The sequence below is a fragment of the Polypterus senegalus genome, chromosome 12 (assembly GCF_016835505.1).
Source record: "Polypterus senegalus isolate Bchr_013 chromosome 12, ASM1683550v1, whole genome shotgun sequence".
Taxonomy (NCBI): Eukaryota; Metazoa; Chordata; class Cladistia; order Polypteriformes; family Polypteridae; genus Polypterus; species Polypterus senegalus.
The window spans coordinates 157,028,508-157,040,616 of NC_053165.1; the positions used below are offsets into that span (position 1 = coordinate 157,028,508).

General features: G+C 43.7%; 1 protein-coding gene across 1 annotated transcript in view; it reads left to right on the forward strand.

Annotated features, from left to right (window-relative positions):
- The first annotated feature begins 1,238 nt into the window (after positions 1-1,238).
- Positions 1,239-12,109, forward strand: part of mcoln1a (mucolipin TRP cation channel 1a) — a 55,230-nt gene continuing 44,359 nt past the window's right edge. Inside the window, exon 1 of the mRNA XM_039770434.1 lies at positions 1,239-1,462. Within this exon, the coding sequence (XP_039626368.1) occupies positions 1,426-1,462 (37 nt within the window). The 5' untranslated portion in view covers positions 1,239-1,425. The remainder of the gene's footprint in view (positions 1,463-12,109) is intronic.

Consider the following 12,109-nt stretch of genomic DNA (forward strand, 5'->3'; position numbering starts at 1 on the left):
ATAGCTGGTCTCACTACCGTCCTGTAGACCTTCCCTTTCATGCTTGCTGATACCCGTCTGTCACAAATCACTCCTGACACTCTTCTCCACCCACTCCACCCTGCCTGCACTCTCTTTCTTCACTTCTCTTCTTCAGTCCCTGTTACTCTGTACTGTTGATCCCAAGTATTTAAACTCATCCATCTTCGCCAACTCCACTCCCTGCATCCGCACCATTCCACTGACCTCCCTCTCATTCACACACATGTATTCTGTCGTGGTGGTCCTACTGACCTTCATTCCTATCCACCTCTCCAGGGTCTCCTCAACCTGCTCCCTACTGCCACTACAGATCACAATGTCATCAGCAAACATCACAGTCCACGGGGACCAGTCCCAAGCCGGGATAAATGGGGAGGTTTACATCAGGATGGGCATCCGGTGTAAAATTCTGCCAAATCAATATGTGGACAACAATAAAAAAAGAAATCAACAATAATTAATAAAAGACTTTAAGGCTTTAACTCAAGAGACTTTAATATACTAGACGGAAAATAAAAAGGTTAAAATTGGGGCTACATCTGATTTATTTATAAATGAAATACTTCTCAAATAATATATTATATAATAATGATCAGAAATGGAGTAATATAATTAATATCTTTATGAAAGAAAATGTTTTAGTTTAAAAAAAACAATTTCTATCTAACCCAAGCAAACATTTATTTCTGGAGGTTTCTGAAAACACGATAATTAAAAAAGGTGTTGAACTTCTGGGTGAATGACAAAAGTTTTTACTTACTAGATCATTAATGGGGAAAATATTACTAAGAATGTAATGGCGTTCACAAAGCTTTCGAAACACAAGATAATTGCTAACAGTTGCTTCCTCGGCTACTTACTGTCTTGCAGAACGAACGTTTACTGGACGAGCACATGTCGGAGCGACGCCTACCCGCGTAACTGCCGCCCGCCTTGTTGCGCTCTCTTTCACGCATAGGCCTGACGTGTAGGCGGGACTATTGCGTATAACCAATCCGACGTGGGAACCATTGTCAATGGTGTGTCAATCATTTCTATTCTCTAATCATCAAGCAAGAGGCGCTGTATTTTTCTTTTTTAGACCATCCTTTTTCCAATATATCGGGGGGGTGGGATTAGCTGTTCATCCACCAATCATTTTGTCTTCTTCAGCAGCACGTCGACGTCAATAACATGACGATTTATGGAGGGCGTGGTCAAATCATATGACGAACGGAGTCACCTGACTGCATGTTTGCAAATCTGCAGGACAGCAGTGCTGGGCAAGCAAAAGCAGGAAGATCGCCCGACGTATGAGCAGGAGGATTTTGCAAGACAGCAAACGGGGCCATCCTCGTTTCGTTTTGAATGACTGGCGAACCCGCACTAATGGCGAGAGGGAAACTGTAGAGAGTTTGAGAAACGATGGCTGCCTCCGTGTGTATCAACTGCACGGATCAAGGTAACTGATCTCGTTGCATTCACCTCTTTAAGTCAAGTCGCCTTATAATTAAAGGTTCGGCAATGCTGGTACGTAGCTAAAGTGGCGGTTTGTCGCGTTTACTTACTCCACAAGTGGTGCAATCTGCTGTTTTATCGCCGTTGTCTTCATTTTAATGCGTGTGATTCTGATGAAAACCCTGTTATAGCAGCACACAAATCTTTGAATGGCAACAGACCCAAAATGGGAGGCTTTGGTGCGTAAATAAGGCGTTCAGCGATGAAAAGCCTAATATCAAACCCAGCTAGGGTGCACTCTTATATTTTGGCACCCTTTTACTCTCAAGTTCCTTACCGAGATTTTAAGGTCAGGGTCGCATGGGTGCCACATTGGGTGCAAGGCGAGAAGAAACCCTGGATGGGGTGCCAGTTCATCGTGGGTGTAACACAATAATGTTTGTCTTGTTTTAAGTACAGTTTAGGCGCGTGCAGCGCTCTGTGCTGGTCAGTTGTAAGTGACCTGTGCACAAAAACCGTGCGGTGGTTTTTAGTGAACATCATCACCACACGGGCTTCTAGTACAGAGAGCCTTGTTACAATTGTGAACTATATGCGTTGTTTATTTATGTATTTATTCATTTATATAAATGGCTTAAACTATTTTGACAGTGTTTTGGTACTGTATACGTATGTGCATATCATTGTGGATGAATATGGCAGTGTGCATTTGGAAAATGAAAAGATAAGTAAAAGTGTATATGTTATTGTTCTCTACAGCTGTATATAATATTGGGATGGTGTCATGTATTGTATATTGAGCCGTGAATTGTATTTACTCCTGTTATGTGTATGCATGAAATGCCAAAAGAAATTCTTAGCAGCTACATTGCTTGGCAATAAAGTTCAAACTCAATTTAAGTTCCACACACCACAAATTAGAGTGTTAGAAACTGAACGTTTTGGATGTATGACTTTAGATTAGATTAGATAAAGCATTATTTGTCCCCAGGGGGAACTTTAAGTAAATTAAATAGATAGATAAATAAATATATGCACACACACACTATGGTCTCAACACACAACAGAATAACTAAAAAGGAAGAAACTTTAAAAAGAAAGAAAACGTCTGACTTGGCCACCACAGTCCGAGTGAGGTGCTATACAGACATATTGCTGTTGGTATAAAGGAGCCCCCTGTAGCGTTTCTTGACGCACTTCTGCGCAATGATAGACAGACATACTGTTGGTCTGAACAGACATCACAATGACTAAAAAGGAAGACAATTTAAAAAGAAACATAACTTCTGTCTTGGCAGTCCCACCCCAAAATGACGCTTTATATATTTACAATGGGTCAGCCATTGTACAGTGAGTGGCTTTGGAGCAATTGCAGGTTAAAGGCCCAGCAGAGTAGGATTCCCTTTGGCAGTAACAGGGATCCGAACCGGCAATCTTCTGGATACCAGTGCCGATCATTAGCCTTCGAGCCACCACTCTGCCACATAGACGCAAGTTTTGTTGGCTGAAAGTCCTCAGCGTAAGCTTGTCAGAGAAAAGATGTGCAGCTATGTTCACAACGACACTTGGTTTTGTTTCATTTCTCTCCTTTGCTAACATCTGCAGTCCCATATCTGACCCTGCCCTTTTAATTAGATTGTTGATTCAGTGGGCCTCTTTTGAAATGATGATACCGGCCCGGCACATCATAGAAAATCACACTGGCCATCATAGATCCCCTCAGCGATTAACAAAGTATATCAAAAATTTTGTTGAAAATGTGAAGGATGTCACATTAAAGGAACACAATTTCCCCAGAGAGAAGCCCTTTCTTCTCTAGTTCCTCTGTGTTCCACGACCAGTCCCACCTGTCATTGATGTGGACCCCCAAGTACCACCCTTAAGTCCACTCCCGGTCATTAATGCTCTTTGGTGCATAAGCAGATCTTTGGTTTTGCCGATGTTGGCCTGTCTGATGTACTCTGCCTCCCCATGTTTCCAGTTTTTGTTGAATTATAAGCAATTAGGAACATGAAATGGGGAAAAGGTAAGCAGTAAACTGCCATGGATTAAAAAACAAAGTTTAGGTTACCACACCTCCATCCATCTTCCAACACGTTTAAGGATTATAGTGTCTTCCCATCCTCCTTTGTTAATTGATCTTTTCTCACCATTATGGTAGCCAAATATAGCACAGTACTTTGCAAGTTAAGCTTCAGAGATTGCAGCAACACAGTTTATTCCTGCAGTGCTCTTATACAGACAAAGGGTTAGTAAGTAATCCATAAAAGTCAGGACACCTGCAGAGATTGTCTGCATCTCCTTTCAAGACTTACTGAACTTCCATTGCTGCAGAAAAGCTGTAAGCTGTTGTTGATCCATTTACTTGTTCCTTGAAAAAGGCCTTTTGTTAGAACTCTGAAAATTACATTCATTTCCAGTTTTGGTAACCTAAAACTTTTTTATTTTTATTTGTTTTATTTTTTTTTAATAACCTTTGCCAGTTTACTAATAATACATTTTATTTATATAGCACCTTTCCCATGCTCAAGGCACTTACAGAATATAAGAAAGAATGGCAGGTGTGGCAGTAGGGGGCGCTAGTACTCCCTTGAACCCTCAGGTACAACTCCAGACACCAGGTAAAAGTCCAAGACCTTTTATTTTGGTTCACAGTGCACCAATCACCTTCCACACTACTCATTTATTAAACTACAATAAACACAATATTCTCTCTCCTCCTCACCCAGACACTTTGCTCCTCTCCCGCCCAGCACAGCTCAGTGTCTGGACTGAGGCACCGTCCTTTTATAGCCCCTGACCTGGAGGTGTTCCTGTCCCAACAGTCCTCAGTTCCTTTTTCCTTCCAGGTCAGGGCAAACAGTCCTGTTCTTCACCCCGGGAGCATGTCGTTTCTTCCCGTCACGTGACCGTGACGTACTCCCGGGTTATAGGGCACACAAGAGCCCATGAGCCCTCCTACAGCGACTCCCGGTGGTCCCCAAGGTATCCAGCAGGGCTGTGTAAAAACACTACATAGTCCATAAGGCCCTGCTGGAACTCGGGGCACGATCCTGCTGTCGGGAGAGCTCCTACTGGCGGCCTGGGGGTGCGGACCGGCATGGGAAGCCGGCAGTCCTCCACACAGGGTATACAGTATATAGCATTGTAGTAAACCAGATAAATAAATAAAGAAGAGTAAGACAGTGAATTCAGAGAAAAACCTAACAGACAACATAATTGATGGTCCAGCACACACACACAAACACACATACAGGTTACATGAGCACCTTGACAGAGAGGTAAACTGAGAGAAGGGGAATAAAGTCAGGTGGAGCTAAAAGCCTTCCTGAACAGATGAGTTTTGACTTGTTTTTTAAAAGAATTCATGGAGACAGCTGATCTGATTAATTTCGGTAGGTCATTCCAGAGTCTGGGCGCTATACAGCTGAAGGCCCTGCTGTCACCCATGGAGTGTAGATTAGTGTGGGGCACAACAAGGTGGCCAGAATCAGAGGACCTTAGTGGTCGGGCAGGCAGGCACATAGTGATGGAGAAGGTCACGGATGTAGTTTGACGCGAGGTTATTTAAGGCTTTGTAGGTTATTAGTAATAATAAAATAATTCATTACATTTATATAGCGCTTTTCTCAGTACTCAAAGCGCAATCCACACAGGGAGGAACCGGGAAAAGAACCCACAATCTTCCACAGTCTCCTTACTGCAAAGCAGCAGCACGATCACTGTAGGATTTTATATTTGATTCTGTAAGACACAGGGAGACGGAGCAGGATGGGTGTGATGTGCTCGCTGCTGCTGGTTCGAGTGAGGACTCTTGCTGCGGAGTTTTGAATAAGCTGGAGCTGTGATATAAGATTCGAAGGGGCACCTGCCAACAGCGAGTTACAATAATCGATGCAGGATGTGATAAAAGCAGGGAGAAGTTTCTCAGCATTAGAAAAGGAGAGGAAGGAGCGAATACGGGATATGTTACAGAGGTGAAAGTAAGAAAGTTTCTTAATTTTGGTTTATGTGGGTAGAATAAGAGAGGGAGGAATCGAAAATGACGCCAAGATTCTTTGCAGTAGTGGCAGGTCTGATGAGATCACCGCCAAGATGGACTGGGAAGGAGCTCATTTTATTAACTTGCATTTTAGTCCCAATTTGCAGGAGTTCAGTTTTGTTGCAATTTATTTTTAAAGAGTTCTGCTCCATCCAGGTATTAATTTCACTGAGCTAGGTTGTGAGCTGAGAAAGCTCTGATGAAGTTCCACTTTTAACATTGAAATAGAGTTGAGTATCATCTGCATAAAAATGATAACCCAGTCCATAGCTACGGATCATATAGCCAAGGGGAAGCATATAAATACAGAAGACAAGAGGGCCGAGGGCAGAGCCCTGAGTAGCACTTACTACTTACCTTGGTACCATTTCAGGTTCTTCACTGGACTTGAACTGCTGAAATTTAATTAAAAACTGGAAAGATGGAGGTGTCCTCAAACTTTTTGACTACTAGTGGATATCAAACACGCATTGAAACTCGACTCCCATGATGCTCTGTGTCAGTCCCTCATTGTTCACAAAGCAGTTCAGACCACTCTGAACCTGTTCAGCCTACAAGTCAAAGGGGCTGTGGTGGGGGTGGGTTTTGGTTGATTTTTGGGATTCCTAGACTTGTTCTCAGCACAATCAGTATGCAGTTTCATGCCCACCTGACCACATCACAAGCATACACGTCTATCTAAATGATGTGCCTTTCACAATGTTTATTGCAATTGGTAATTGAATGAATGTTAAAAAGCAACCCCCCCCAATCACTTCAAAAGAACTGAATGACCTTTTATCAGGGATGGAGAAGCTGAAGGCAAACTTTAGAAAAGCTGGTAAAAGTTTAGACTCCATGACTCAAAGCCCAAAGAGGTGGCCATTCAGCCCAACGGTGCGCCCCAAAGTTTTTGAAATATCACGCAGTTCTAGTTCAGGGTTGGGCAGTGTTGGTCCTTTTTTGGGGGGTTGGGGGGCGCAGTGGCTGCAGGTTTTCATTCCAACCCAACTACTTAATTAGAAACCAATCCTTAGAAATCTCAGACCTTATTTAATCTTATGCCTTGTTAGTCTGCAATGTCGTTTTCCAATATCGTAGATTTTTTCCTTTCCAACGATATCGTCCAAATGATTTGAAGCCTAAAACAGAATTTTTCAGTCTGTCACATTTTCTTTTACATGTTTTATTAAATCAAACAATGCATGATGAACACACACAGATGTAAATGAAAACAACCTGAATGGAAAACTGCTGGCATCTTATTGCTAATAAGGAGCCATTAAAAACACTGAGCCAGTTTCTGTAGCCGAGGATCAGACCGCCAAGGTCCCCGCCTTCGGCCACCACCCAACTCACACTGCACCCAACCTCCTTGGCCCCTCCCATAGGTGGTGAGCCCATGGGGAGGAGGACCCACGTTACCTCTTCGGGTTGTGACCGGCCGAGCCCCATGGGTGCAGGCCCGGCCACCAGGCGCCGCCATCGAGCCCCACCTCCAGGCCTGGCTCCAGAGGGGGGCCCCGGTGACCCGCGTCCGGGCAAGGGAAAACGTCGTCCAAACTTTTTGCTCTTCATCGGAGGTTTGTTGAACCGCTCTTTGTCTCATCCCTCACCTAGGACCAGTTTGCCTTGGGTGGCCCTACCAGGGGCATAAAGCCCCGGACAACATAGCTCCTAGGATCATTGGGACACGCAAACCCCTCCACCACGATAAGGTGACGGTTCAAGGAGGAGATCTGGATCGGTTCGCAGCTGAGTGTGAAGCGGCTGGGATGAGAATCAGCACCTCCAAGTCCGAGAGCATGGTCCTCAGCCGGAAAAGGGTGGAGTGCCCTCTCAGGGTTGGGGGAGAGATCCTGCCCCAAGTGGAGGAGTTCAAGTATCTCGGGGTCTTGTTCACGAGTGAGGGAAGAATGGAGCGTGAGATCGACAGGCGGATCGGTGCGGCGTCCGCAGTGATGCGGGCTCTGCATCGGTCTGTCGTGGTGAAAAAGGAGCTGAGCCGTAAGGCAAAGCTCTCAATTTACCAGTCGATCTACGCTCCTACCCTCACCTATGGTCATGAGCTATGGGTAGTGACCGAAAGAACGAGATCGCGAATACAAGCGGCTGAAATGAGTTTCCTCCGCAGGGTGTCTGGGCTTTCCCTTAAAGATAGGGTGAGAAGCTCAGTCATCCGGGAGGGGCTCAGAGTAGAGCCGCTGCTCCTCCGCATCGAGAGGAGTCAGATGAGGTGGCTCGGGCATCTGATCTGGACGCCTCCCTGGTGAGGTGTTCCGGGCACGTCCAACCGGGAGGAGGCCCCGGGGAAGACCCAGGACACGCTGGAGGGACTATGTCTCCCGGCTGGCCTGGGAACGCTTGGGATTCTCCCGGAAGAGCTGGAAGAAGTGGCGGGAGAGGGAAGTCTGGGCCTCTCTGCTTAAGCTGCTGCCCCCGCGACCCGACCTCGGATAAGCGGAAGAGGATGGATGGATGGATGGATGGATGGATAAAAACACTGAATGCTGTGGTTTAAGATTGAAATAAGCAATTAAGGGTGGGGAACTTTAACAAGCGAGGCCACTAAAATGAAGCACTTGAGCAGTAAGGGCTTCATCAGCAGTAAATGACTTCTCATTAAGAAACTGGGTTGGGACAAAAACCTGCAGCCACTGTGGCTCTCCAGGACCAACATTGCCCACCCCTGGCCTAGTTGGTAACTTCTTCCTTTATTCATCCGTCCAACCATCCATTCATTATCCAACCCACTATATCCTAACTACAGGGTCACGGGGGTCTGCTGTAGCCAATCCCAGCCAACATGGGGTGCAAGGCAGGAAACAAACCCTGGGCAGGGCGCCAGCCCACCGCAGTCCATTGCCCATTTTTTACTTATTTGATTGTGTTGCTTTCATCCAAGGTGGCTTACAACTCTCTGAACCATTTGATTACATCTCTTTTTGTTTTTTCCTAACTGGATCCCACACAGGTGAAGTGACTTTCTCATGGTCACACAATTTCAAAAGCGGTTCTTGAACCTACAAACTCCGGAGACTGAAGTCCAAAGCCTTAACCCTCACTTACTCCACACAGCCTTGCCTCATAAATCAATAATTTTCTTTTGGAAGAAAAGCTTGTTTTGCAGCACTTGTGTGAAATTGGTTTTGCACGTTTCATAGTGAGAAGCGGCACCAAAAAATCAAACAAATCTTGAAATCTGCTGACCGTTTTGAGCAGAGAGGCCGGACGGGTTTGAGAGAACATGAATGCCTGCAGCACAGAAATGCACTTCTAGTTTAGAGCGGCACTTGAAGGCGGCAGGTGGAGAAGAAAGTGGCAGACGTGCAAGGTGGAGAATGTGAGGAGAGGTGAAGTTACTCATTTCTATCTTTATTTTTTTTTCTTCTGTGCACATACCATGTATACTCGTGTATTACTTGGGTCTTGGAAATTGAAAAATCGATCATAAAATCAGACCCCGACGTATAAGCCTGTTCAAAAATGCGATACTTAAATTTTGCCTCCTCCAATCTCGCACCAGTTTCTCAGACGCATCGATTTTTGTTGCAGCAGCGCAGTTACCAATTTCTTTCGCTACTTCAACAACGTTTAATTTAAAAGCGGCTACATATATTTTTCTGATCAAACGCTCCATCGTAGATAAGGGATAAGGTATATGAGGGTATGAGATACAAAAACCACAAATCAATGCAAACGTTGCTTCAGAATAGTTCAGGTATTACCATGTGGTCACGTAGGCACAATAGAGAGAGAAGAGTTAGGAGCTCACGCTGATACAGCGCATTGCCGCACCCACATAGAAAAAAAAGTCAGTGTGCCCCGTGGTGACTGTGTCAGGTGGGCGTTAACATAGCATAATCTCTTGTACCAATAGCGTAAATTTACTGCATTCGACTTATATGACCGACATTATAAAATACCAGAAATTATACGGTAAAATCAAGTCCCGACTTATGTGCGGCAGAACTTATCCATGAGTATATACGGTATATGAAAATGACATGTTTCAAGGAGATGTACTTTTTTTTTTTTTTTTAATTTTATTAATTTTATTAAAATCAAATAACATTCCATACAAATACAAAGTTTTACAAAAAAAAAAATATTCAAAACAAATCAACCTCCCACCCCTGAGAAAGAGAGCGCTAGGCCAGCAATGTAAAACTTTATGCTAGTAAAAATAAGTAAATAGATAAAATACTACATGGGGCGGAGTGGTGGCTCTGAGGCTAAGGATCTGTGCTGGTATCCTAAAGGTTGCCGGTTCGAATCCCCATCACTGCCAAAACTCTGCTGGGCCCTTGAACAAGGCCCTTAACCTGCAATTGCTCCAGGGGCGCTGTACAATGGCTGACCCTGCGCTCTGACCCCAAGGGGTATGCAAATACTAACAAATTCCTAATACAAGAAATTGTATAAGGCGAAATAAAGAACAAAAATAAATAAATATATATTTAAATATTTAAAAATATAAAGATAAATGTAGTAAAGGAGGGGAAGGAATCTGCTTTCTCAATTTAAATACTTATTCTAAAATGTTATTGATTAGATCCTGCCAGGTTTAGAAAAAGGTTTGTACAGATCCTCGAAGTGAGAATTTGATTTTTTTTCCAGTTTCAAATAGTAGATGACATCAGTTACCTACTGACTTAGAATAGGAGAGCAAAGATTCTTCTAGTTGAGCAAGACCATTACAGTTTGGCTGTCCTTCTCCACTTTAAGCGCCTCTGGAAGTACACCAAGCACAGTTGTTAGTGGATTAGGAGGAGAGATGCAGTTCTGTTCCCTAATCATGTCACTGGAGACTGGTGATGTGTTACACCTTGAGAAATACGTCCATCCATTGTATAAACTCTCTTATCCAGGGCAGCTGGAACCTATCCCAGCAAACATTGGGTATAAGGTCGGAACAGTCCCGGGACGTGGTACCAGTCCATTGTAAGATGAACGCACTCACATACACACATACAAACAAACACACACACGCACAGTAGGGTTAATTCAGCAGCACCAATCCACCTAACCTGCAGGTCTTTGGACTCTGGCTGGGAGGAACATGCCAACTCCATGGAGATAGCACAGAGGACACGAACCCCAGTCTCCTTATTGCAAGTCTGCAGCATTATCACTGCACCGCCCTGATTAGCACATGCAAGAAGAATTTCACCGGACTCTTTACACATGATAATGTGAACCTATAAACTCTAAAAGTGTGAATTTCAGTGGACTCTGTACACGTGCCTCTGTATATATCTACTGTACAATCCCTGCATCTCCACCTACTACAAAGCATGCTGGAATTTCACTTAGGATAGATGTAAAGTTGCCCTAAATGGACTTTTCCACCATTTTTTTTTCTCTGTATAAACCGGTTAAAGGTGTGTGGAGATTAAAAAATTCAGACATAAGCATCAGTAGGCTTTGTGCCCTAGGAACCAAGTTACCCAAGCTATTCTATAACATTTCTGTAATTACAGCGGTGAAAGTAAGTATTGAACTCGTCAACATTTTTCTCAGTAAATATATTTCTAATGGGGCTACTGACATGAAATTTTCACATAATGTCAGTAACAACCCAAGTAATCCAAATGTACAAAGAAATCAAAACAAATAAGTTCATAAATGAAGTTATGTGTAATAAAGGGGAGCTCACAGTTTATCAAAGCCAGCAGCCATTTTTTGTAGCGGGAAATCACAACAAACAAAATAGTCTGGGGATTTTTGGGGGCCGAGCAAAACGAAGCCAAACGGGTTTGCCTAAAAAGACAACCCGAAGCTAACAGGTCCAATCTGTAATCAAGTAATCCAAAAGCAAAGCAAGGAACTAGAAATTCTAAGAACAGTCTTTAACAAGATGAAAATTGTTTCACCATAGTCGGTGAGGCTCTGCTGGAACCTCCTTCTTGAATTCTGGCAGAACACCCCTAATATAAAGGTGCATCATCGCCACCTACTGTATCGGAGTGTAATGCCCTGCTGGGGCCATCTCTTGAACCTTAATATAAAGGCTGAGGGTGTGCCCCACAGTAGTGATGTCATAAAAGCCCAGCCTCTTGTTGGACCAACCCACAAATCACAGGTTATGGATTTAAAATTAAATACACAATACATAATTCCTAAATTATAAATAAACATGAAAATATTTTAAGAATTGCAAAAAAAAAAAAAAAAACCTTGAAAAATGATAATTCAGAAATAACAAAAATAACACAAAAAAAGCATACGCTGGAGAAGAACACCTGGCAGTAACATAACAGTACATATGTCCCATTATGTGTCATTTAGTCATGGGGCATGGTAGACTTGCCGACTGCTGTTGCTGATCCCGTCGCCCGACCATTGTAATTTACATGGATGAAAATCATTGGCCCTGTCACATTTACCGACTGAGTGCCAACTTTCCAGCTCACTCATGATTCCCACTTTTCCTGACTGCTAGTAGTGTGCCACCCGGTAATGGTGGTGCTATATGAAGCCTTAACAGATAGTGCAAGTCCCTCTGCCAACTCAGCACTTTTTTTCTTTTACTGAATTCTTTCGTGGTGTGTAAAAGATGAGACATCAGACAGACGAGCTCCTGTTCTGTTTGTCGGGTCCAAAAACGACTCCATCGCTGCATTCTAT